The sequence below is a fragment of the Protopterus annectens genome, chromosome 13.part0 (assembly GCF_019279795.1).
Source record: "Protopterus annectens isolate FY-2018-M chromosome 13.part0, PAN1.0, whole genome shotgun sequence".
Lineage (NCBI taxonomy): Eukaryota > Metazoa > Chordata > Ceratodontiformes > Protopteridae > Protopterus > Protopterus annectens.
In genome coordinates, this window is record NC_056747.1 from 862,046,589 (window position 1) to 862,072,755 (window position 26,167).

A 26,167-nucleotide genomic window follows, 5' to 3' on the forward strand; every position below is an offset into this window, starting at 1 on the left:
CCTTCATTCTGCTTGATGGGACCGCCCCTAGCACCTCTATCCTGGGTGGCTCAATGGAACAGACTCTTGAGAACTGTAGAGCCAAAACTGGCTCTGTCCCTGGAGGCCAAATCCAATTTGTAATGAGAAACAAAGGTATGAGGAGTGGCCCAAGTGGCTGCTGCACAAATAGTGTCTAATGGAAGTCTAGCTTGAAAAGCTGTGGAAGTGGCTAAGCTTCTGGTTGAATGCGCTTTAGGTTTCGAGCACAGCTGTTTTCCCCTGAGCTGATAAATTTCAGAGATGACAGAAGAAAGCCATCTAGATAAGGTCACTTTTGAGACGGGAAGGCCTTTTTTGTTATCAGCATAAGAAACAAAGAGCTGATCGGATTTCCTGAATTGTTTTGTTCTGTCTAAATAATATCTGAGTTGGCGGTGAACGTCAAGATAATGTTAACTTTTGTTCCGATCTGTTTGAGTAGTTTGGGAAAAATACAGGAAGATCAATAGCCTGATTCAAATTACTCTTTGAGGCGACCTTAGGCAAAAAGGTCGGATTAGTTCTCAATGATACTCTGTCTTTGTGGAAGACTAAATAGGGGGGGCGAACAGAGAGAGCATGAAGTTCAGATACCCTCCTAGCCGATGTAATAGCAACCAGGAATAAAGTTTTCCATGAAAGAAATTTCAGGGAACATGAAACAGCTGGCTCAAAGGGAGGAAGAATCAAGGATGTCAGCACTAAATTTAGGTCCCATTGAGGAGGAGGACTCCTGATTGGAGGTTTCAGGAGAAAAATTCCTTTTAAGAAGGCTCTACAAAGCCTGTGGGACATAATGTTGTGATCTGCGAACCCGACATGAAAGTTCGAGATAGCAGCCAACTGAACTTTGACCGTGGAAGAAGAAGAGCCCGCGTGAAAGATTTCCGCTAAGAAATCCAAAACTGCTTGTACTGGAGCAGTAAAGGGATCAATATTTTTAGCTTTTGCCCAACAAGAAAAGCGTTTCCATTTGCTAGTATAAATCCTCCTAGTAGAGGATTTTAGGGAAGCTACTATGATGTCCCTAACAGGATTAGAGATCATAGGAAGCCTGGCTAAGGAAGGAAGTGGAGCAACCATGCTGTGAGGTTGAGAGAAGGGATAGACCGGTGCAGCTGACCCGATTGGTGAATCAGAAGGTCTGGCACTGGGTCCAGATGCCACGGCTGCACCAAAAGGTGACGATGGAGGAACGGAAACCAAATCTGTCGAGGCCAATAGGGAGCAATGAGAATCATTTTGGCTCTCAAAACGGTGGCTTTCTGGAGCACTTGTGGAATCAGAGGAAAAGGAGGAAAGGCATAAAGAAGTCCCTGGGGCCAATCCTGGGTTAGAGCATCTCTGGGGGGATGGCCTGGCAGTGGGAAGAGAGAGAAGAAGTCTGGGCATTTGCTGTTTTGGGGAGTAGCAAAAAGATCGCAACATGGGCGGCCCCATTCTAGAAAAATCTCTTCCACTATAGATTGTTTGAGAGACCACTCGTGAGGCATGAGAATAGCTCTGCTCAATCTGTCCGCTAAAATGTTGGTTTTCCCAGGGATATGCGTTGCTACCAGAAACTGATGAGAGGAGATCGCCCATTGCCAAAGTCTGAGAGCTTCTCGACACAAGGGGTAGGACTTGGTTCCGCCCTGTTTGTTGATATACCATACTACAGACATGTTGTCTGTGTGAACTGCAATTGTTCCCACGGGAAGAAAGTAGTTGAGGGCTTGCAATGTTAAAAGCACTGCTCTCATCTCTAGGACATTTATGTGCAGGTGGTATTCGAACGGTTGCCACGTCCCATGAACCATCCTGCCCTGATAATGACCCCCCCACCCGATCAGGGAGGCGTCCGTAGTGACAGTGGCTACCGGGGCTGGGGGTACAAAGGGTCGGCCTTGGTGAATCTGGGGAGAAGTAATCCACCATGAAAGATGATTCCTGCAAATTTGTGTCACCAGTATTTGGTGATGCATCGGAAGTTGTTGGTAAGACCACTGAGTGAACAACATCCACTGAAGCAGGCGCATATAGAAGCGGGCCAGGGGAAGAAGGGTAATGGCCGCAGCCATGAGGCCCAACACCTTTAGAACCATTCTGGCTTGTACTTTCTTGCTGGCTAGGATGATCCTCACGTGACTTTGTATATCTGAGATTCTTTGGTCTGTGAGGGTTGCTGACATCCGAACAGTGTTTAAGTTTGCGCCTATGAAAGTAATAGACTGGCAGGGCAATAAGGAGGATTTTTCGTAGTTGATCGAAATTCCCAATTGAGTGCAAAGATTTATTGTGTAATCCCTGGCTTGAAGAAGTTGATGCCTGGTGGTGGCTGAAAGGAGCCAGTCGTCGAGATACGGAAACACCTGGAATCCTTGATGTCTCAGGTGAGCCGTGACCACTGCCATACATTTGGTGAACACTCTGGGGGCTGTAGTGAGACCAAAGGGCAGGGCTCTGAATTGGAAATGACTGGACCCCAGCCGAAAGCGGAGAAACCTTCTGGAGCGTCTGTGAATTTTTATGTGATAGTACGCATCCTGAAGATCTATTGAGCACATCCAGTTGTCCTTCTCTAGGAAGGGCAGAATTGACTGAAGTGTGACCATTCGGAATCTTGTCTTTCTCACAGACTTGTTGAGTCTGCTGAGATCCAATATTGGTCTCCAGTCTCCGCCTTTTGGGGACCAAAAGAATCTTGAGTAGATTCCGGGCTCTGAATGGTCTGTTGTAACTGGCTGAATGGCTCTTTTTTGTAGAAGTTTTAATACTTCTAACTCTGCAATTTCCCTTAGACCGGGTGGTACATCTGGAAGGGAATTTGAGTGAGAGAAAGGACTTTCCTCGAAAGGAATTTTGTAACCCTCGGATATGATCGACTGTACCCATCTGTCTTGAGTGAGGGAACGCCAGGCTTCTGGGTACAGCGATAGTCTTCCCCCGACTGCCTCCAAGGATGGACAGTCGGGCAACATCTCAGGGATGCTGAAAGGGCTTGTCAGAGAGAGGCTCTCTGCTTCCCTGGTTTTGTGGACCCCCTCTGCCTCGAGTGGCGTCTGTTATTGTTACCCCCTCTGCCTCTAGGGGTAAACTGACCACGTGTATCCGACGTGACTCCTTGGGATTTGCGGAACCACATCTTGCCACCCTTCTGTCCTTTAGGGTAAGGTCTAGAAGGAGTGGAAAAACGGACCCCTACGGCAGAAAGAGTCTTGCCGTCCTGCTCACACCTGGTCAATGTATCCTTCACTTGAGGGCCAAACAAAGCTGACCCATCAAAGGGAGAGTTTGTGAAGGACGCCTTAAAGGGATCTGCAAAATTACAGAGCCGCATCCAGGCTTGGCGTCTAAGAGCCACACATGTACCTGCGGCCCTACTCGCTCCATCTGCTGCATATGATATCAGTCGCATTGAGGAGTTAGCAATAGAATTAAGGATTCCTAGCTGCGAAGCAATTTTTTCTTGAGCCCCTGCAGCTGTGGGATCCTGTACTACTTCACCTAGCTCCTTAAGGATGTCCCTTTGGAGTCTGGTGAAGTGACATAAGTAGTTCAGCGAACGCATAGCAAAGGTCGCTGAAGAGAACATCCGCTTACCATACCTATCCATGGTCCTAGAGTCCTTATTAGGAGGATGGACAGGTACGGAAGGATCTGCAAGTTCCTTCTTAGTGGCAGCCGCCACCACCATGGCATCAGCAGGGACACCTTTCGTAAGGAATTGCTTATCTGAAGGGGCAGTAATAAATTTTGACGGCCTCCTAGGAACTGGCTCTACAGAGTCAGGAGCAGCCCAAGCCTTTCGAGCAATAACCTCCATGAGGGGGTCGAAAGGCGGAGACACCCAGGAGGTGGAGGGCCGAGATCCAAACGCCTCTAGGTATACCGACTCATCCTCAGAGGGATTATTGGAGGGCCAGTTTCCCCTCTGTTTTAGGAGTTCCAGGATGTCTGAAAAGGAGACATCCTCAGAGGGGGATCTTGGGGATCCCTCCGACTCATCTAAGTCGGTATCTGAAGTGATAGACTCAGGGGAGTCTATGTGTTTCCTCTTACAAATCCTCTTGCGCGGAGGATCCCCTGACTGATCAGGAGAATCCTCGGAAGAGGGGGTTCTTCAAAGTGGGGAAACCTGAGGCAGAGGATCTCTGGGTCCGGGAGCAAGAGAGATGGCAGAGATATCGACAGGCACCGTAGAGGGAGGAGCTAAGGGAACAGACTGCTGGCTGAGTCCAGTGGCCAGCACACTCTTCATCACCTCGAAGGCCCCCCTCCCAGGGAGGTCCGAGAGAACCCGTTCCGAAGAAACCGGAACTCCAGGGCCCACCGAAAGGGAAGGCTCCGAGGCAGATGTCGGAGCCGAGCTCACCAAGGCCGAGGCTCCAAGGGCAAGAGTGGGGTCGGACAAGGGTCCGATGCCACTCACCCCCTCGGAGGAGACCAGGGAAGCCCGACCACCGAATCCCGCTAAGGAAGGTCTCGAAGAGGAGATAAGAGTAGATGCTGAGGGAGCAGAAGGGGGGGGGTATCCGCCCCTCAGCCATAGCAGAAACTATTCCCGAAGACTCCAGCTCCAAACTCTGAGGTAGAGTCGAAGGAGGAACTACAAGAGGGTGTGGACTAATAGTCGTCTGTTGAGACGGACTATGTAGCATCTGGGCCAGTGCCTGTGATTTCAATAATCTACCGACCACCCTCTCAAAATCATGGTCAGAAAGCCTGGATGACCTAGATGATCGGCTCCGATGGCTCCGTTCCGAGAGGAGAGGTGTGGCCGGAGCCGAGAGTATCGGTTCCAAGGAAGGGGACCTGGACCTCTTCCTCGAAGGAACCATCGGAGCCGACGAAACCATAGATGCAGTCGGAGCCGAGGACTTTTCGGCACTGACAGAAGGTCTCGATGCATCGGCTCCGGCCGGAGCCGATACAGACATAAAAGTAACGGTGTCAGAGCCGGTCGGCGCCGACACTGAAGCCTGAGCCACATGGTGGTCGGAGCCAGTCGGAGCCGACACCGATGTGACTGAACCAGTATCGGCACCGATAGCCATCAGTGCCGAAGGTTTATGCAAACCAGGATCGGCTCCAGCCGGAGCCGATCTCGACTCAGAAAGAGTCGGAACCGAGGCCGCAGGCTTAGACACAGAAGCCTGGGCCTTGGAAGACTTCGAAGTCTTGCTCGGAGCCGAATTAGCCGAAGTGCCCTCCGGTTTAAGAAGACCCCTTAAAATCAATTTATTCCTCCTCTCCTGCAGGACTCTCTGGCTAAAGGAATGACAAATCGCACAGGAGTCCTGCAGGTGGAGAGGTCCCAGGCAGTATAAGCAAGAAGTGTGACCGTCTGTCAGAGACATCTTCTGACAGCACGAGTCACACTTCTTGAAGCCTGAGACCCTTTCTTTGGACATAGTTGCAGAAAACACACACAACACAGTCCCAATAAGAACAAGTTATCCCAAAAAAAATATTGAGAAACTAACCTCTCACACACACACACACACACCCCCTGACAAGGGGGGGGATGGGAGGGGAGAAGGCCTGACTAAAAAAATTAAGGAGGGAGGGAAATTTTAGTCAGAAAGGGCTTAATATAAACTAAAAACGTTAAATATAAAGTTTAAAAGTGAAAAAGGGGCTAAGATAGTTTAATATAAAACACTTACCAGGAGCTGGCAAAAGGAGGACCTCATCAGCGAAGCGGCAAACGAGATCTGGGTACTTACCGCCTTGCATCATGGGATATGGGGCTGCCTCGAGCTGGTAAAAGTGACTCTCGAGCTTAGCAAAGTGCCGAGTCCGAGCCGAGGATCGGCTCCGAACCCATCAAGCAAGAATGAAGGCGAGATTGACAACTTAACATGTACTGTTTTACCCTCATCTACGGCCATGGTGACTCATGAAGCAGTCCACCAGCTTATGCAGGCAAGACTTCCCGCTGACAAAGCCAAATTGAGTCTGGTCCAGTGTTGGGAGATTTCCTATGTCATTATTGATCAGGTCCATGCCAATTCTCTCCATGGCCTTGCAGATGAGGCTGGTCAAGCTTATGGGTCTGTAGTTCCCTAGGTCAGCTGATAGGCCCCCCTTGCACAGAGGGATAACTGTTGCAGTCCTCCATTCCACTGCTGTGGTTAGAGGGTTTCTAGTTCCCCTGACATATTCTGTTTTAACCTACTTAAGAAGCAACCTGGAATGTTGTTGTTGGGACCCATGGAGGCAGAATTTATGGCTTTAGCAAACACTGTTAAGGACCTGTTTCCTCATAATGACTGGTAGGGGGATGGTTGTAGATATTTCTTTGGGTGCAGTGGGAGGTGATTGGGGGGGTGTTGAAGTGAACTGGTTGGCCAACAAGTTTGCTATAGCTTCAGGCTAGGAATAAGTGCTGCTGTTCATGACTAACTCAGCACATTGCTGAGTGTTTCCCCTGAGGTTACAAACAATTAAAAAAGCCTTATGGTTATCTTTCACCTGGGAGGTTGTCTTTGCCTCATAGTTTGTGCTGTGGCAGGTTTGCCCAGCTCTCTAATTTGTTTATTCAGACTGGTGAGTATCTTTCTGCACTATTTTGTCAGTTCCTTCTTGGCTTTGGAGAGATTTTTTTTCCTTTTGTTGAATAGCCTATTTATGCTTGGGGTCCACCAGGGTGGCTTATTTTTACCAGTAGTCATAGGTTTCACTCAGACAGGTGCTGCCTCCTCTATGAAGCTATGCAATATCCTGCATATTTTCAGCCATGAAAGTACTATCTTGAGAAGATGAAAAAGTAAAAGTAAGCCACATCCCAACTCCAGTCAATTGTTTAATGTACTTATAGGTTCATAGGTGTTTACTAGCCTAACGACCACAAGGGCCTTTTTAAGCCTAGCCATGCATCCCAAATCTATGACAAGTTCTGTTACCCTTGAAAAGTGTAAGCAGGGGCTTGTGAAAGCAACCATTTACAGGTTTCACTGTGTCCATTAGAGACATAGTTGCTGAATCAGAGATGAATTTCCTGTTCCACATCCATTGTCCAAGTTACATTTGAATTGGGTTAGGGAGGAATGCTGCTTCACATGGATGAGGAGCCTGTTCCAGAGACGGGGTAGTCTCTTGGATACATAACTGTCTGTCCAGCAGGTCTTATTTGTATCACAAGCAAAGTTTAAATCTTCAGAACGGGTAATTCTGATGCTGTTTGTTTTGCGGATATGCAGGAGGTCCATCAGAATGGGGTCTGACAATGCTCTGTATATGCCACACGTAGATCTCCCCTCAAAAGCCTGTAGGAGACAGAATACAGGAGTCTTGCCACACAACCCCTAAATAGAAAACAAAAACATGCACATATAAAAAGGAAACATTACTCACTCTTATTTTCAAGAAAACAAAATAAAAAGAATGCACATCAATAATACATCAATACCACCGAATTAAAATATTTTCTACCAACCTAAATGTGGGAAAAGATCACAATTTAGTTGCTGCCTCTGCCGCAAAGCTTCAAAAGTTTCTGTAACCTGCTTACACAGGTTGAGTGTCGAGTATAGTTTGCAGCCTTGATGACCACCTTTTCTGGCTTAGAAGAGTTGGCAACTGCAGCAGGCGGATGCAGTAACAATGGAGAAGAAGGGTATGGAAGAGGTGTTTTTTTGCTTGGTGACTGGCTGACATGTGCTACAGTTTGTGTGACATGGCATGATCCCTGTGTTGGCTGGCTGGTGTTCTGAGGTTGAGATGGCTTAGAATCTATGACTTGTTATAATCCAGCAGCTTTGGAAGGACTAGTCAAACAAGGGGGTGGGTGTTCAGCTGCTGCAATGGTGGCAGTTGTGATGCCTGAGGCAAAAGCAGTGGTGGCTGTGGTGTTTGCTGTGGTTGCTGAGAAGGTGCAGAGGGTTGTCTAAAGTGCTCAAGATTTAGTTTTATAACCTCTGCCTCTTTCAGACGCTGCTGGTTCTGGACGAGTTTGCTCTGCAGATTCTTTTTAACTGCCACACCTTTATTCAAGTCATCTTCCTCCTCATTGAATGCAAAAGGGTCCTCAAGGTCCATCTCTAGGTAGCCTTGCCAGAGGTGGAGACAGTGCTGGCCTATCCAGTCCATTGGGCATTTTCAGAGTCAGAGTGGGCATGGATAGGCTAAGCGCCACAGAATCCATCTGATGCCTGGTTTGTAAATCCTCTATCTGATCATTCTTTTTTTTCCTCTCCTTCTTGGGTATAAAACCAAGGACTTGCTTAATAAACGGTAGGTGAGCAAGTAGCAGAACAAGAACTTGTAAACGTATAACAACTACTGCACCAAGCACAAATAAATCCTGTTCCCGGAAAGTTGAAAAATGCTTTAATGGTCAAAGCACCTCAAAGAACACTCCAACACACAACCTGAAAGGCTGGTAATAATGCAGATAGTGAACTCAAAATAACGTATTCAAAAGAACGTTTTCGTCGCCAACTTCTTCAGTAATGTCAGCCATATTGTAGAATCAGTGCTTTTATATAACTTTAAAAATCCATCAGCGCTCAATTAACCAATCATTTTACAATTCATTTTAAAAGTAATTGTAAAAATAGTACATAAGTTTCATTAAAACCATAATAGTCCTGGAATTAAAATTCAAATCACATAATAACATCTCTGATTCACTACCTATTATTCAGTAAATATTTAAAAACATTTTAAAAACTTTTAATACAACAAAAAATGTTGTATTAAAAGTTTTTAAAATGTTTTTAAATATTTACTGAATAATAGGTAGTGAATCAGAGATGTTATTATGTGATTTGAATTTTAATTCCAGGACTATTATGGTTTTAATGAAACTTATGTACTATTTTTACAATTACTTTTAAAATGAATTGTAAAATGATTGGTTAATTGAGCGCTGATGGATTTTTAAAGTTATATAAAAGCACTGATTCTACAATATGGCTGACATTACTGAAGAAGTTGGCGACGAAAACGTTCTTTTGAATACGTTATTTTGAGTTCACTATCTGCATTATTACCAGCCTTTCAGGTTGTGTGTTGGAGTGTTCTTTGAGGTGCTTTGACCATTAAAGCATTTTTCAACTTTCCGGGAACAGGATTTATCTGTGCTTGGTGCAGTAGTTGTTATACGTTTACTTGCTTAATAAAACCAGTGCTCAAAGGCTGGTGGTGTAATACTGAAGTGTAGGACTTCCCAATATCTAAAATGCTCTACAATGAAGAAATTTTATACAACAGGAGTATGTATTTTTTACTTTTTAACAGTGAAGGGATTACCCTCAAAAAGAGCTTAACTAATTAACCACTAATGATATCAAACAAAATTATGGTAATTCATTTTCGTTTTTAGTAGAAAACACAGGAAACTCAATAGTAAACTAGGATCATGCACATCTGCTGCCTTAATATTTTTTCCCAAAACTAATGTCTCCATTCACGAATGAAGACATTTTAACAAGGTATGTTTGGGAGATAGGGGAGGCTCACACATCTCAATCTTCTCTCTCAGGAGAGCAGATGATTAGCCATTTAAAAAGACTATAAACAACTTAAGGAGAGAAATGGGAGAACTCTAACAATGCAGTGAAGCAGCTCCAGTGGAACAGCTTGGTGCACTACTCTTAGCAAAATAGCTCAGAAGCTTGAAAAAAGGACAAAACAGAATAAATGGAACTGTGTGTTGTGGTCTGTTGTGCAACATGGACTGGATCACATAATCATATTCATTTTGGAAGACTCTGTGATAAAAGCTTCCAAACATGACACAGTTCACTGTCATCACCTCACCTGCAAAGTGTCTTATGGGAACTGGGACAGCTGCTACAAACTAAAAGCTACAAATAACGGAGATGGACTACAACAGGAACAGCTGTGAAAATATAACATGATTAGCAAGTGGTCAAACCAAAGAAGAAAAAATACCCTTGCAATAAAAGCAATGACAAAGCAATCCAGCTTTGCACATGGTAACAATAGGAATTACTATCACCTGCACAAAGTCAGCAATGTAGATCCCTGCAACACTGAGACAAAAGGGCCTACACTCCTATCACTGAAAGTCCACAATAGCAAAAAACACCAAATCCTAAAAATCCCTACCCTCTTGGACAAAGGAACAAGCACTGGTATGAGTTCTACAAGATGCTGGTGGGGGGCAAGCCCACTGGTTCTCTCTTTTGGACTTTTGGGGATGCAAGTTTCAGCTCTTCCATCTTGATGTTCTAGGAATTGACAATGGTGGCTTCATGCAGGTAATGGTAAGCCATAATAAGTTATGCTACCACACAATAAACTGAGATTTATGCTACCAGCTCAACTTCTACTATGCAGAAAAATGCAACAGCCTTACCAACACAGCAACTTTTCCTGATTTAAATGCTTACTGACAACAGGGTAAATTTATGTCCTATGTGCAGGAAAAAAAAAATCTACCAGTGGAATTCAAATCATCGAAATGCTACAGTTAAGTGCCCTGGGTGCCCAGTGGCCCACATGCACACTTCATCTAAAAAGATTTATCTGAAATGGTTTCATAAACAGAGTAAAGAAAGTACCAACAAAAAAAAGGAAAAGCATGGGGGTGTGGTGGGTCTTCATAGTACTCATTCCAACAATGGCAGCACAGAAAAAAAACAAACAAACTTGTGTTCCACTACTGGAGACATGAATGTGCTGCTGTAAATGGAGTCCAGTAAACTGCTTAAGAAACCACAAATGAGAAACTATAATGAGACTAATAACTGAGCTCTAAATAGAATCTAGAAATTCCAGTACAAAAGTAAAATAAAATAAAATTCAACTTCAGCGTATGTTATCACTAAAAAAGGATACGTTTCTTTAATGTCCAATAACTGTCAGTCTCTGTGGTGAAGATGACAGGGTCAAATTACTGAAGTAGATGACAAAGGGGAGACCATGAAAAATTCAGATTAGAGTTAAAAGAACAGCAGTGGCAGTTAAACACCAACACAGCTATGGATTAAATGACCGTGTCCCTAGCATTATTAATTTTTAGTTATGGTACTATACAAATTCAGTTTTATACACCTATTTCTTCAAGGAAATAACATGCTGATGAAGTCCCAGTATGTAAAGGACGAAAGCACTTAGTTTTTTGTGTATCTGTGATTTTTTTATGCACATGTGGATCAAAGCTTGCATGACTACACCAGACTGTGGAACGTTTTTCATTCTGTGAGACTCCATCATCAAAAGCTTGTTATGTGGGAGATAAACTTGGTTTTTGGACGACCAGTGCTAAAAATATTTTGGAACTAAGCTGAATTTTCTGGTGGTTCAGGTACAATGTTTGATATCTATAGTGAAGTGTGAATTAAGACTACAAAGTATTCATTTCTTCCAACTTCAGTGACTACAGACAGATGTTATGTAGCCTTCGGGCTACCACTGAATTGAGTGTGGTGGCACTTGACCATATGATTTGGTGATTTATGTACTGTGGCAGGTAATTATTGGGAAGCGGTCATTAGAATGCAAAATATTGGTATGGCTGTACACTCCTTCTGTTGTCGGTGTCTTTAATTTTCAAATTAGTGTTCAGGGAAAAAGCTGTTTAAACATGTCCTTGTGGGTAGATCCGATATAACAGACATTGTTAGCGGAGGAAATTTCATGGGAAGATTGTTCATAAGACTCCAAACATCTTTAAAATTCTACTATATGGTGGTGGTGGTGTGGGGAAACTCTAGGCACCTTATAATGTGGAGACCCAGACTGTACACTTAGAAATACACATCTCAAATCTTCTCAGTCTTTTCTCGGTTTTGGTGGAAGCTAAATCAGCTGGCAACAGTTCCTTCAGGATTTGCTTCTTTTCACATTCCTAAAAGGTCCTGGATCCAGACTTTTCACAGACTTCAAAGGGAAGTCAACATATATCACACCCAGGCACACAAAGCAGAAAGTGTGCATGTACTAGGGTAATGTCTGACCACTTTTAGTAGACTTTCTAAACCCAGCAGATTTGTCCTTATCCATTTTACTTAAAGTCAAGGCCAAATAACAGCTGACAAAACACTGTCACAATCAATGCAGTACATGAAATTTGGTGAAACTAACAGCCATAGTTGATTACAGTACAATCTGAATCAAACAGCTAAACAATTCTACAGAGAATTCTCAAGAATAACAGCAAGAAAAAATTAAACAACCACTCAGCTTAACTTAAAAGATATAACATGCTTGGCTGGCATATGGGAGAAGACATCTAACACTATACTGACAGTAATAAAACAGTCACAACGACTGAAGTGAGGAACAAAGATTGGCTCTGACCTTAACAGTTGAACAAGGCTGAAATGTCACCAAAAAGCTTTATTGAAAAGGCAACAGTGCCACTGAAAAGCACTCTGCAAGCCTGGGATTGGTCTGTAATGCAAACTTTTCAAGCAACAATTTGGAGGGGAGTTGTGCTTGTGGAAGTGAGAAGTGGAGTTTCACATCCATGGAGAGTGTTGAAAATGCCAAGCAACTGTTGCCTGTGGCTCCTAGTCTTCAGGATGAAGTAGACACACTGGATTGTGTAAAATGCTGAATTAAAGACAAGTAATCAATAATACAAATGCTATACTAAAACCTGTAGTCACCATATTCTATGGAAAGGGATTAAATATTCAATGCCAGAAATGTTTAGTCAGTCTAGAGCAATGACATGTGCCACATTTTGTAGTGACAGAAGTGAGACTCTGCAAGAACAGCAGACTTGCATATACATGCAGAACATGATCTACCAAATGTGGACAGTGGGTGTTGTAAGCTATAAGCAGATGACAGCAACAGTTTTAAAACCAACACACACAAACTGTTGGGTGAAGAATTAATTAGGGAGCGCATCTTGTGGAAAACAGCTGAAAATACAAAGAGGTCTGGCTAAACGCATGAAAATGTATTACAGTTCAGGAAATAAATCTTGACACACACAGTAAGCATAAGCAGAATTAAAGACCAATAAACAGCCATTTAAACTTTAATCTACAACCTGGCAAGCCTTCACATTTTAGGAAAGGACTTAGAATATTGTATATTCCAATATCTTTTGGTAGATGGTAAAAATGACAACCAAGTCCTTTAAATCTTGCACTAATCCTGAAATATATTTTGAAACTAACTGCAAAAGTCTTAATTAAAAAAAATCCATATAATTTGAAGACGTGTCTCTTCAGAAACTCGTCTACTCTTCTGAACTGCACTGCTGATGAACATCACAAAAATCTTGCCTAGCTAAAAAAGTCCATTGACACCACAACCATTTTCACTTACCTGACACAGACTCTCGTACATCATTAATTTTCTGTGGTATTAAAAACTGTTAAAGATTCATATACTATTGAGGGTCAATACCCATGATAAACATGCTGAGCTGTTAGAAAATAAAACATGAAGTAGAAAATGCATAAAGTAAAGTGCATAAACTGCCATTCAAAATTGGCAAAGTAGCATCATTGGCAAGAATGCATGGAATTTAACAGTGCAAGCAGCGATGCGTAGAAAACAGCAGAAGCCAAGCAAGTCATTGTTAATACATGGTGGAAACTGAGAATGAGGAAAAGAGTTAGTACTGAGATGCAGTAGGAAATGCAGAGTTTTGGCTATAAAGCATTTTAAAATCTCACCACTTTCTTCATTTGGACACATTGATTCTGAAGCCTTGGGAATTTCACTAGTGAAGATGCCACTTAAGTTCTTGTCAACAGCACTCCAGTTTCGGGCCTTTGAGCTGGACTGAAACTGAGCTGATGTGAAGGACTGGGAATGCACTTCAGCAAAATGCTGAGAGGTTTTAAATGCAACCTGTGCCCGCTTGGATGCGTGCAAATCACAAGAAGCCAAAAGAGTTTCCTCCAAGGAAGGGCCTAAATAAACATGATGGACATTGGATTTTAAAACAAATTAGCAAATCAAAGATGCATAATATGTTTCAATGCAAATAAAAGTGATATAATGAAGTGGGAAGACTTTGCCTCATACATGACAACTAATATAAGCACTGCACATATTTAAATTTCAAATTAGGTAAATAATTGGGGTAAGAATATCTATATAAAAAAATGATTTCTGCATTTCAAAAATTGCTCTTTGATTAGGTTCTACTTCATAAAGTGAAGATTACCTTTGATGGATTCAGACTGGGAAGTAGTAGTAACAGGGTTCATGGGAATTTGTCCTACTGTACCAAGAAGCGCCGAGGATGCTGGAGCATGAACTGAAGGGAAAGGATGGGCCAGAGATCCCGACTGGTCACTAGGTAGCACCCGAGCCTGTGCAGCAGGCTGGGAAGATTGAAAAGTCTGGGATAAAGTGGAAGGCCCAGGGGCATCAGCAGGACCCTGTATAAAGTCACAGAATTCATCATCATCATGAAAGACAGGAGGATGGGGGTGAGAGACAGCAGAGTGGGATGGCATGGAATGACCTGTAAAAATGGAAAATGACAATAGTGACATATGATGCAGAAACAGTCACAAAAACAGACAAAATAGCACAAAACTTAAAAACAGTAAAACTAAGCTATGACCATACAAAGGTGTTTCACACCATGAAATGACAAACAGTATTCCATTTTAATCTATGTCAACGACAAAATTCCATAACTTTGCAAATGGCAACAAACTGTTTAATTTACTAAAATAAAGTGGATATGTTTGGGATGTGCCACACATTGACATAGTAAAACCACATTTAAACAGATGACTACAGATACATAGATGTGCCAGAATATTCACAGCATGACAAAAAAACAACATCCCCAGAGGCAAGTCAGTTATAAATGTGTACTCTCTTTTGTTCAAAGTCATGCTCTAAGTAGATGGATTGAAAGACACCCTCACCACAACCACTGCTAAGGTTGGCACACTGTCTCTGCTACATCTGCTGATCCTAAGCCAAACTATGTCAGCCACTGCCAAGTAGTCCAGGTTATGTGATGATGTCAGTAAGAAGGTCAAAATTGGGGACAAACATTTACTCCTCTGCAGCCTGCCATGAATCATGTCTGAGGTATTACCAACTATCCTGTCAAGCCAAAGGAAAGGAATTCTCTTTACAGCTAAATAAACTCTAACACAACGTAAAGAACAGATTACAGTTGTGGAGTAATTCAGTGACTGCATCACACATGAAATGTGAATCCGCAACACAGGCACAAATATGACAGGACAGCAAATGTAAGACAAAACATCTAAATAATACATTTGAAACTGGAAAAAAGGCAAAAGACTAAACAGCATACTTACTATAATTCGAAATCTTACAAGATACTGCCTCAATTATTTAGTGGTTTGTTACTCCAAAGATGGCACAGACTGTAATTCTTTCTTAAAACAACCTGCATTTTCAAAGAACTACAGGGAATTAACTGCTGTGTGAGATGCATAAAATCAGCATGAAATCACAATATGTGGGTTATCTCACCAGATCAGTTGTGTTAGTCTTGTCATTTCTTCAGCACCACTTTTCTTCCCTACAATTTAATATTGGACTCGTGCCAAGAAAGGTGAGGTGGCATGAAGTTCCTGCATTCTTGCTATTTTCCCACTTTCTCTAATATAAAAGAAAGCTCAGTTACACAGTTGCTGTTCTGAACTGTTTGTAAGTTTCTTGGTGGCCAGTGCTTGCTTGGGCTAAAGGGAAGCCTCTGTGTTCACCAGTGGCAGTGGTTAACACTGAGCAGCCTGCCTGTCCCTGTAGGAGTGGTTACTACCTAGAAACTGTAGTTTTATTGGCCATTTTGGGTCAATTCCAAACTCCTTGATCTCTCTCTCTTAAAACCCTGCAGCCGCGTGGTTTTGGCGTCTTTCCAGGCTTGAAAATTGTTGCTGAAGCACCTACCAAAAGGAGAAAACGCTGAGAGAAGAAATGAGCCACTTTTGTGATTTTAAGTATTTTCTTGTGATTTATTTCTGAGAAAAACTGCACTGCTGCCTACTTTTCGGCGTTTTCTTGATTGCAAAAGTTGACATCTGGGTTAGAAACAGTATTTAGAACATACCTAGAGCCTGTTTACTGCATTTTTTGTGTTGCACTTAATTTAAAACTGTTTTTTCTTAAATTTAATTTTTCCTGCCTCTGACCTAGCACACACGTGTTGGGGTCATTTATTGCACTGTTCTGACTAGTTTGCTACTTGTGTGTCTCTGCTATCCTTAAACAAAAACAAAAAAACAAAAAAATCTTGCTATTTTCCCACTTTCTCTAATTTCAAAGAAAGTTCAGTTACAGAGTTGCTGTTCTGAACTGTTTGTAAGTTTCTTGGAGGCCAGTGCTTGCTTGGGCTAAAGGGAAGTCTCTGTGTTCACCAGTGGCAGTGGTTAACACTGAGCAGCCTGCCTGTCCCTGTAGGAGTGGTTACTGCCTAGAAACTGTAGTTTTATTGGCCATTTTGGGTCAATTCCAAACTCCTTGATCTCTCTCTCTTAAAACCCTGCAACTCTCTTTTTGCGCGGTCTTGCGCACAGTGCAGCGTCGGGCAGCGCCGCTTAAACGGGTTTAAACTATTCCCGGCTCCACAAAGTCTGCTCTTCACTTTTTCCCTTAGAACTGCTCCAAATCTCAAAATAAGCACTCTCTTTTCATTCAAAAGCCCTGCACTTGCTCGTATAAGTAATCTCATAGGTAAACACTAATAAACGTAAGCACTACATCCTTTTTTACTCCTTTTAAGCACTTGCTCCTTATATTGCTTCTTTCTGATCAGTCAATAAGTAGTTCCCTATATTATTCAGGCATGTCCAAAGGTCAGTTTCGGGTTTATTCTCCAGTTCAGCTGGTGAATCTGGGAATCTTGAGGCAATGTTACAACTGCCTTATGTATACAGACCACCCTCTCCTCCTCCCAACAAGCTCAAATATATGTGAGAGATGCAATTATATAGCCAAACTGGAGGCTAAGCTCTCTCAACCCAGTACTGGCACAGCCTGTCAGGAGGAGACTGTAACCACACACACCACAAATCCAGTCTCACATAGACCTATCGAATCAGCAAACCAAACACATAAACACACAAAAACACTCGGAGGCTCTAAATAAAAATCTGCCTAAGCAGCAGAGACCTCCAAAGCAGACATCCAAGCAACCCCTACCATGAAACAATACCCATATAGCACATAGCTCACAAAATCAGTGTGCCACACAGTCACAGCCCTTAAGGCTAAACAACACACCTAATACACTTGTAATAGGTGACTCTATTGTCAGACACACTGACATCCCACTCACCAGGCTGAACAAGGAGAAGGTCACTGTAAGCTGCCTGTCAGGTGCCAGGATCCGCCACGTAACACAAGCACTCAGGTCACTCCAAAGCAAGTACAAATATGACTTTGTCATTGTCCATGCTGGTGTGAATGACCTGAGACGTACCTCCCTGGACTACATGAAAAAAGACAGAGGAGCTCTTTGATCATGTAGCCCAGGCCGGTATGACTCTTACCTTGAGTAGCATCTTACCCTCACCAAGAATGATGCCACAGTATAAAGACAAAATGATCAATTTTAACAATTGGCTAAAGTATTGGTGTCATTCAAAGGGGATCCAGTGTCTGTCAGCCTGGGATGACATGCTTGACAAGCCACGTTGCTTCGCTAGGGACAGCTTGCACCTGTCACCCCTGGGTTTTCGAATAATGGCAAAGGCTCTTGCCTCCCCCATAGTGCCTTTTTTTAGGCAAGGCTCAAAGGACAAACCCACCTCCATAGACAACACAAAGAAAAAAAAACTAAGGGTAATGCTGCTCAACGCCAGAAGTCTAAACCTCAAGATGCACGCACTCGAGACTCTCCTCAGTATGGAGAATAATGATATCTGTGCAGTAACAGAAATCTGGTTCAAGGCTCCCGAGAGCACCCCAGCACTAACAGGTTATACTTCATATACCATGCTTTTCGGCCCCAAAACTCGGACTGAACCACAAAAGGAGGGGGAGTATCCATATTTATCAAGATACCCACACCTCCTGGTTAGTGGCACTGCACGAAGCATCGGAGACCATCCATGTGCAACTAACAGTGGGAAAAACTGCCTTTCAGTTTGTAGCCTGCTACAGACCACCCTCCCAAACACAGGAACCTCACTCGGCTTTCCTAAGAACACTGGAGAATATGAAGGTCTCTCCAAACACCATTATACTGGGTGACTTCAACTACCCAAACATTGACTGGGAAAACTACTCAAGCCCAAACACCCTCACCCAACGGTTCCTAGAATTTATAAACTCAAATGCTATGGAACAACTGGTCATCACTCCCAGAAGAGGGGAAAACATATTGGATCAGGTCATCACCAACATGGGGTCTCTATGTTCCACACCAGAGGTATACCACTCATTGGTAAGATCATACCATAAACTAATCTTACTGGACATCCACATTCCGTCCCCACCCCCAGCCAAGGAAACCACGGTGAAGAACTTCTCAAAAGCAAACTTCACACCTCTCAAAACCGAGGTGGAATGCTTCAAAGCCCCCGGGCCAGTGGAAAATATGGCCCAAAATGCAGAATCCTTCACAAAAGCATTCTATGGACACCTACAGGAATGCATGGGCTATCCCAAATAAAACCAAGACTCACTCCTCCAAAGGCAGGAGACCTGTCTGGTGGACCCCGGCCATAAATAAGCTATACAACAGAAGGAGAAAGCTACTACATGATGGAGCAAAATCCCAAAAAGGGAAGGCGTCACTGATCAGTACTAGCAAGAAACTACGATCCCTCATAAAATCATCTAAGGCCAGCTTCGAAAGAAAAATTGCACAGGACACTAAAGATAATCACAAGGCCTTCTTTAGTTATGTCAGAAACCTGGGAGGCAACTCCTAGATATGCTCTGAGTTAGTGCAAAATGACAAAAAATACACTGATCCCACAGACATTGCCAACATCCTGGTAGAAAGGTTCAGTGCAAACTCCCCCCCCCCTTCCCCCCTAAAAGATCAAATGTCTATCCCAACAGAGTGTAGCCTTCCTGAGATCACAGATACACAGGTGAGAGCTGCCCTCTACAAAGCAAAAAACACAGCATCAATGGGACCAGACGGTGTCCCGGGCTGCGTCTTACACGAGCTCCAAGAAGAACTAAATCCTCATATAAAGTCACTGTTCAATCTCAGCCTTACTACAGGATATGTACCCAAGGAATGGCGTACAGCAACAGTGGTCCCACTCCACAAAGGTGGTGCCACAACAGACCCCGGAAACTATTGCCCTATAAGCCTGACTAGCCTGGTCTGCAAAGCTATGGAGCATATCATCATGGAAATCATAAACAAAGACATTGGGAACCTCCAGACACTGGATCCTACCCAATTCGGCTTTGTTAAGGGCAGATCTTGCCTCTTGAACCTGGTTGACTTCTTTGAAACAGTTACCAAAGCCATAGATGAAGGGAAGGCAGTCCACACAGCCTACCTGGACCTCGCAAAAGCCTTCGACACAATACGCCACTCGGGCATCATAAATAAGCTCACCAGCTTAAATATCAACCCCTATGTCACAAGATTTGTTGCAAACTGGCTCAGGGATAGAACCCACATGGTCAGAATAGCAGGTGCCATGTCAGACTCTAAACCAGTTACAAGTGGCGTTCCACAAGGCTCAGTCCTGGGACCTCTCTTGTTTGGTATATATTTCTCTGAGGTACAGGCTAACATGGGTGGACTATGGCTGACCAAGTTCGCAGATGACTGCAAACTGGGTGCCATAATCGACTCTCCGGCTGACACAAGCATCCTCCAAAAGGGTCGCACACAGACAGATAACTGGTGCCAGAGCCATGGCCTAAAGCTAAATGCCAAAAAGTGCATAGTCATCCCCTTTGGGAAAAACAAAGTGCCCACAAATTACCACATATGTGGTAATCCATTAAGTACGGAAGAAGTAATTAGGGACTTGGGGACCCAAGTAGACAGCAATCTCTCCTTTGACAATCACGTTGCCAAAGTGGTTAGAAAGACCTTCTATATAGCCCACCTTATCACGAAAGGGTTCGCATCTAGATCAAGAGAGGTCATTGCGCCCCTCTACTCATCACTTATTAGGCCCATAATTGAATACAATGCCCCATTTGGGATGTACCTTACCCGACACCTGCAGCAACTGGAAAGACCCCAAAAGTACCTCACCAAGAGGATCAAGGGGCTCAAACAGATGCCCTATGCAGTTCGGCTAAAGAAACTCCAGCTCTATTCAGTTGCGTACCGCCTACTCAGAGGTGATCTGTGTCTGACGTATAAAGCCATGTCCAACCCAGAATTAATAGACATGCTTCACCTCAGGAAATCCAAATCCCTTAGAGCTACATGCTCCAGGGACTTGAACCACAGCACAGAAATAAATAGGACATGCTGGAGAGACAGATTCATATCCCAGAGGCTCCCCTCACTCTGGAACAAAATTCCAATCCATGTTAGGCAGAGCCCCTCACTGACCCTCTTCAAGAGAAATCTTGACGAGTGGATGGGAGATCGTAAGTTTACCCCTGGGATCTCTTCTGTGTCCCTGGTTGACAGAGGTACAGAAAACTAACCTTAAAAGGGCTACCTTCTGTGACCTACTATACAGAGGCACAGTCAACTAATCTAAAAGGGTGGTGAAAGCCAAACACACTCTGGCTAGGCTTATAAATGCCCTAGGGCAGATAGCCTAGTATCAACCTATGAAGCTATAAAAACTAGCACTGTCTCATGTCTTCTTCACTTCTTTGGGACTAAAACCTCTCAGCAGAAATGTGCTTATGTTAGAGAAAGGTATTCATTTGTGGTTTTCTATTTTACAGAACAAGTTCATAGGTTCATAGGTTGGCACTAGGCTATCAGCCCTAGGGCCTATACAAGCCTAGCCATAACAATTCCCTGGCTATTTCTTCCCACACTATTTACGTCCTTGGACCCCTTGTCTTGCAGGGTGACTGACATGATCCCCGGGGTGAATTTCCTTTCTCCCATCCAATCATCAAGGTTCCTTTTGAAGAGGACCAAGGAGGCACTCTGCTTGACATGTACGGTCAATCTATTCCAGAATCTGGGGAGTCTCTGGGTCAGGAACCTATCCCTCCAGCATGTTTTGTTTATTGTGATGACGAGGTTTAGATACCTGGAATGTGTGGCTCTGAGGGATTGGGATTTCTTTAAGTGTAGCATGTCCAACAGCTCTGGGTTTGACATGGCCTTATATGTTAAGCAGAGATCGCTTCTGAGTAGACGATATGCGACAGAGTATAGCTGGAGTTTTTTAAGGCGGTCAGCGTAGGGCATCTGCTTTAGGCCTGTGATTCTTTTAGTGAGGTATTTCTGCAGCCTTTCCAGTTGTTGCAGACATCTTGAGAGGTACATACCAAATGGGGCATTGTATTCTATAATGGGTCTAATGAAGGATGAGTACAGTGGGACAATGACCTCCTTTTTTCTGGATGAAAAGCCCTTAATGATGAGGTATGCCACATAGAAGGATTTCCTGACTGTTGTGGCGATGTGGTTATCGAAGGTGAGACCACTGTCCACCTGTGTCCCTAAGTCTCTTATCACACTTTCGGTGTTTAGTGTACTGCCACCTATATGGTAATTCACGGGTACATGTTTTTTCCTAAAGGGGATGACTATACATTTCTTGGCATTGAGCTTGAGCCCATGGCTCTGGCACCAAGCATCTGTTTCTGTAAGGGCCTTCTGTAGAGTATCCACATCATTTGAGGATTCAATAATGGCTCCCAGTTTGCAGTCATCTGCGAACTTTGTTAGCCAGAGTCCCTTAGTTTTGGCCTGTATTTCAGAGAAGTAGATGCCAAACAAGAGCGGTCCCAGGACTGAACCCTGAGGTACTCCACTTGTCTGCAGCTGGATTTGGAGTTGGCTACTTTTACACTGTGGGTTCTATCAAGCCAGTTAGCAACCCATTGAGTGACGTAGGGATGAATGCCCAGCTTACTAGGTTTAGCTATGATTCCAGAGTGGGGGATGGTGTCAAAGGTCTTGGCAAGGTCTAGATAGGCTGTGTGGACCTCCTTACCCTTGTCCATGGCTCTGGAGACTGATTCGAAGAAGTCAATTAGGTTCAGGAGACAAGATCGGCCCTTCACGAACCCAAACTGGGTGGGGTCCAGTGTTTGAAGGTTGCCAAAGTCTTTGTTTATAAGTTCCATGATAATACACTCCATGGCCTTGCAGATAAGGCTCGTCAGACTGATGGGACGGTAGCTTCCAAGATCCAAGATGGATCCCCCCTTGTGGAGTGTGACAACTGTAGCTTTGCGCCACTCAATGAGCACAAAACCTGAGGTAAGGCTATGATTAAACATGACACTTAGGTGAGGTGCCAGTTCATATTGTAGTTCATGTAGTACACAGCCCGGGATGTCATCTGGTCCCATGGATGCTGTATTCTTAGCTTTGGAGAGTGTGTTTTTTACCTGTGTGGCCATTATTACCGGAATTTGGCAATTTTCCTATACTGAGATGGGCCATTTAGGGGGTGAAGTTGGCACTGAATCATTCTGCCAGGATATTGGCAATATCCTTGGGATCAGTATATATAATGCCATTCTGTTTTAGCTCAGAACAGATCTGAGCGTTGCCATTTAGATTCTTGACATAGTTATAGAATGCCTTGTGGTTGTCTTTGGAATCTTTGGCAATTTTATTTTCGGAACTAGCTTTGGAGGATTTTATGAGGGATCTCAGTTTCTTACTGAGGCTCGTAAGGGAGTTTTTTGCATCCTGGGATTTTCCTCTCTTCTGCAACAGTTTCTTCCTTTTGTTGTAAAGTTTGTTTATGGCAGGGGACCACCAGATTGGCTTCCTTTTTTTGGATGAGAGCATCATGAGTGGATGTGCTCGTATAGTGCCTTAGTGTAGGATTCAGCAGTTGAACTTTCAGTTCCCGTCTGAATGGGTGTCATGAAGTTTGTCACTTCTGACTTGAGTAGCATGAAGTTGGCTTTGGAGCAGTTTTTTTATGGAGTAACAGTATAATGAGGTGAATGCAGAAATATTACATAAAATAACTACAGTCTATTCAGCAATCCCAAAAGGAACAAAGGGGGATGGAGGGCATGTAGCTTTACTATTACAGTGACTTCTCAAAAATCTAGCATCACTGTTAGTACCTCAAAGAAGTGTGCTGAAAGTATCTCACACAACTGCACTGTTTTATAAGTAGGGAATGAAAATGCATCTGTTTTCGTAGCCTGTCTGCAAGAAATCCTGGTGCAGAATTTAATTAGTTGTCTATTTTGAGAGGAAGCAAACAACTATATTCGAGGTGTTCCTCGCAACTGGATCCACTTCTGGAAGACCCCCTCATTCAATTTTCACTTGGGAGGGTCAGTCCTAGTCCAGCTCATCTTGTCTGCCACAGTATTTTGTTCTGACAGAACATAAGATGCCTGGTTGATTAATACAATGCTGTATAGTTAACTCCAATGGCATCGTAACCAGCCTGTACAGGGCGGGGATTAGACATGGTGCCGTGCCTCTGTTTATGTACTACATAACTGTGGTACTATCTGTAAATGTCTGTCATGGTCCTGGAGACCACAAGTCATGGAGAGATTTTACGGCACTGTTCACAGCTGGCATCTCTGATACTTGTGCTCTTTGGTGTGTCTGAAATGTACAGGCCTCATACTTTTTTCCCCATAGAAATTGCTCCACAAACAAAAAGTTAGGCGTTTTATTGCTTAAATTAATGTAGTTCTTTTTTGATAAAGCTCAAAAATGTAATCTGTAAATCCAAGCAGATGAGAATAATGGCTCTGCATTAAAAAAAAACACAGAATTTTTCTCGTGTATAACCTAGCAAGAATAATCATGAGAATCATAGAAGCCATGAGCCATGTAATCCTGATATTTTCTCTGGCTTAAGTCTCAGACTGACTGGAGAAGAGCAGGAAAACTTCCAGATAAAAAATTAACTTCTTCTTTGTTAGGAATGCCTTTGAAGAAACATATCTATAAGAATGTCTAAAAGCACAGTCCTGTGTGATGGGGTCAAGGAGGATTTCTGAACATTTGTCTTTAAGCCCAATTTGGTAAGAAGTGAAGAAATCAATGTTAACGACTCCTGACATCTGGCAAAAGACTCTGCAAAGATCGATAAATCATCTAAATAAGGAAAAATGTGCTGATTTTAGGTCTAATGTTACCATAAAACTCAGAAAAGGAATGACTGATAACAGACTCAGAAGAGTAAATACTTTGAATTTTGCCAGTAAACCTAATGAATCATTAAAGATACTGCCTGGAATGTATTGGATGCCATCTGACAGATGTTAAATGTTACTTCCATTGGCTTAGACTTGCTTGTTCCAGATGACAAACCTCACTATGGATGCGCAACTCAAATCTGCACACTTTTCTGTATGAGTAATTCATACTTTGTCACGCTATAAAATAAGTTACATTGTAAAAAATGTCCTTTGTTTCTTATTAACCACAGGGAGGAACAGTACAACTGAAAACTCTCCAAGTAAAATGGACTTAGCACCTGCATCCAGGGTTTTATCAGAGAGAGTGTCTTTTCAGTCATCCTGGATTATTATTCTTTGTTTATCTGGAGGAAGAATCATTCAAATTTTAAAATAAAAATATTTACTTCAAACATGAACTGGAATTCACAGCAAGTCAGGGAATTAGTCTACAATACATAATGCTTCCAAACCTGCTGCTTTGACTTTTTTCCCCTGTGGAAAATTAACATCACGAAATGTATACCTGTAGTAAAGATTTATTGATTAAAATTAAACCTAAGCAATTTATTGTGGTATATGTACAGTAAAGCAAGTAGATAAACATAAAATACATGCAATACATAGCGAGTCGTAAAAAATGAATGGATAATAGTAACTGTATGCAGTTCTTTAACTGAATAAGAACAGCTATACAAAATTGTATATATTGATAAAACTGAAGAAAGTCATGTGACAAGTTCACAGATGAAAAAATGGTAGCTATGCCAGACAGTGCAAAGTCTCCAACTATTGCATTTCTTTAGTGTGGAATATTATATCATTCAAAATCTTTCTTTTATAAACAGAAATGTTAAAACACGCAAAAGTGTGTTACCAAAGGAGTTGATGATAGGTACTTCATCTTGGTAAGTTATATACTGCCCTTGGTCCCAAAAGATTAGTTTGTTTTCTTCCCCTCTTTGGTTGATCTGGAACAGATGGGTTTTGTACCTGGTAGAACCACCCATGTTAAGTTATTAAAACAAGTATGTTAGAAGATGCCAACAAAGCCAACCATTGTTAAGTGGAAGTTTGGGAGCTGAAAAGGTGTTTGATAGGGTCTGTTGGCAGTATTTATTTGAAATGCTAACAGTAAATAAATGTAAAATAAAATAAATTACACGTGCTTGCGGAGTGCTACAGTTCTGTCGGCTTCATGCTTCTTATCCAAAGTGGAAGAGAGCAGCATGTGCAGTACTCTTTGGGTTATCACTACCCTGTTAACAGCTAGAACTGTTCTGTAATCATGAAGCCGACAGAACTGTAGCACTCTGCAAGCACGTGTAATTTATTTTATTTTACATTTATTTACTGTTAGCATTTCAAATAAATACTGCCAACAGACCCTATCAAACACCTTTTCAGCTCCCAAACTTCCACTTAACAATGGTTGGCTTTGTTGGCATCTTCTAACATACTTGTTTTAATAACTTAACATGGGTGGTTCTACCAGGTACAAAACCCATCTGTTCCAGATCAACCAAAGAGGGGAAGAAAACAAACTAATCTTTTGGGACCAAGGGCAGTATATAACTTACCAAGATGAAGTACCTATATTGGTCTGTAGGAGTCTATACAACCCAAGATTTGAAGGATCTTTGCTTTATGAATGACCATTTTTGATAGCTTGTTTTCATAGTTAGAGTCTCTACAAATAACACAAAATTAGCTAGTTTAGTAATAACAGATGTGCCTTTAAACACTGCACACATTTCTTAGGTTTATCGGTAGATACTAGGATATCTGCCCGAAGGCATTTATAAGCCTAGCTAGAATGCGTTGGCTTTCGCCGCTCCCTTAGATTAGTTCCCTGTGCCTCTGTCCAGCAGAGCCACTAAAGTGATCCCCGAGGTAAACTTTCTGTTTCCCATCCACTCGTCAAGGTTTCTTCTGAAGAGTGTTAACGAGGAGCTCTGCCTAATATAGATTGGGATCTTGTTCCAGAGCATGG

The 26,167-nt window shown here is 42.9% G+C and overlaps 1 protein-coding gene across 1 annotated transcript in view; it reads right to left on the reverse strand.

Annotated features, from left to right (window-relative positions):
* SYNRG (synergin gamma) overlaps positions 1-26,167 on the reverse strand; it is a gene marked incomplete in the record, with an annotated part of 2,786,306 nt that overhangs the window by 1,719,955 nt on the left and 1,040,184 nt on the right. Inside the window, 2 exon segments of the mRNA XM_044054902.1 lie at positions 13,614-13,853; positions 14,111-14,413. Coding sequence (XP_043910837.1) covers positions 13,614-13,853; positions 14,111-14,413 — 543 coding nt within the window.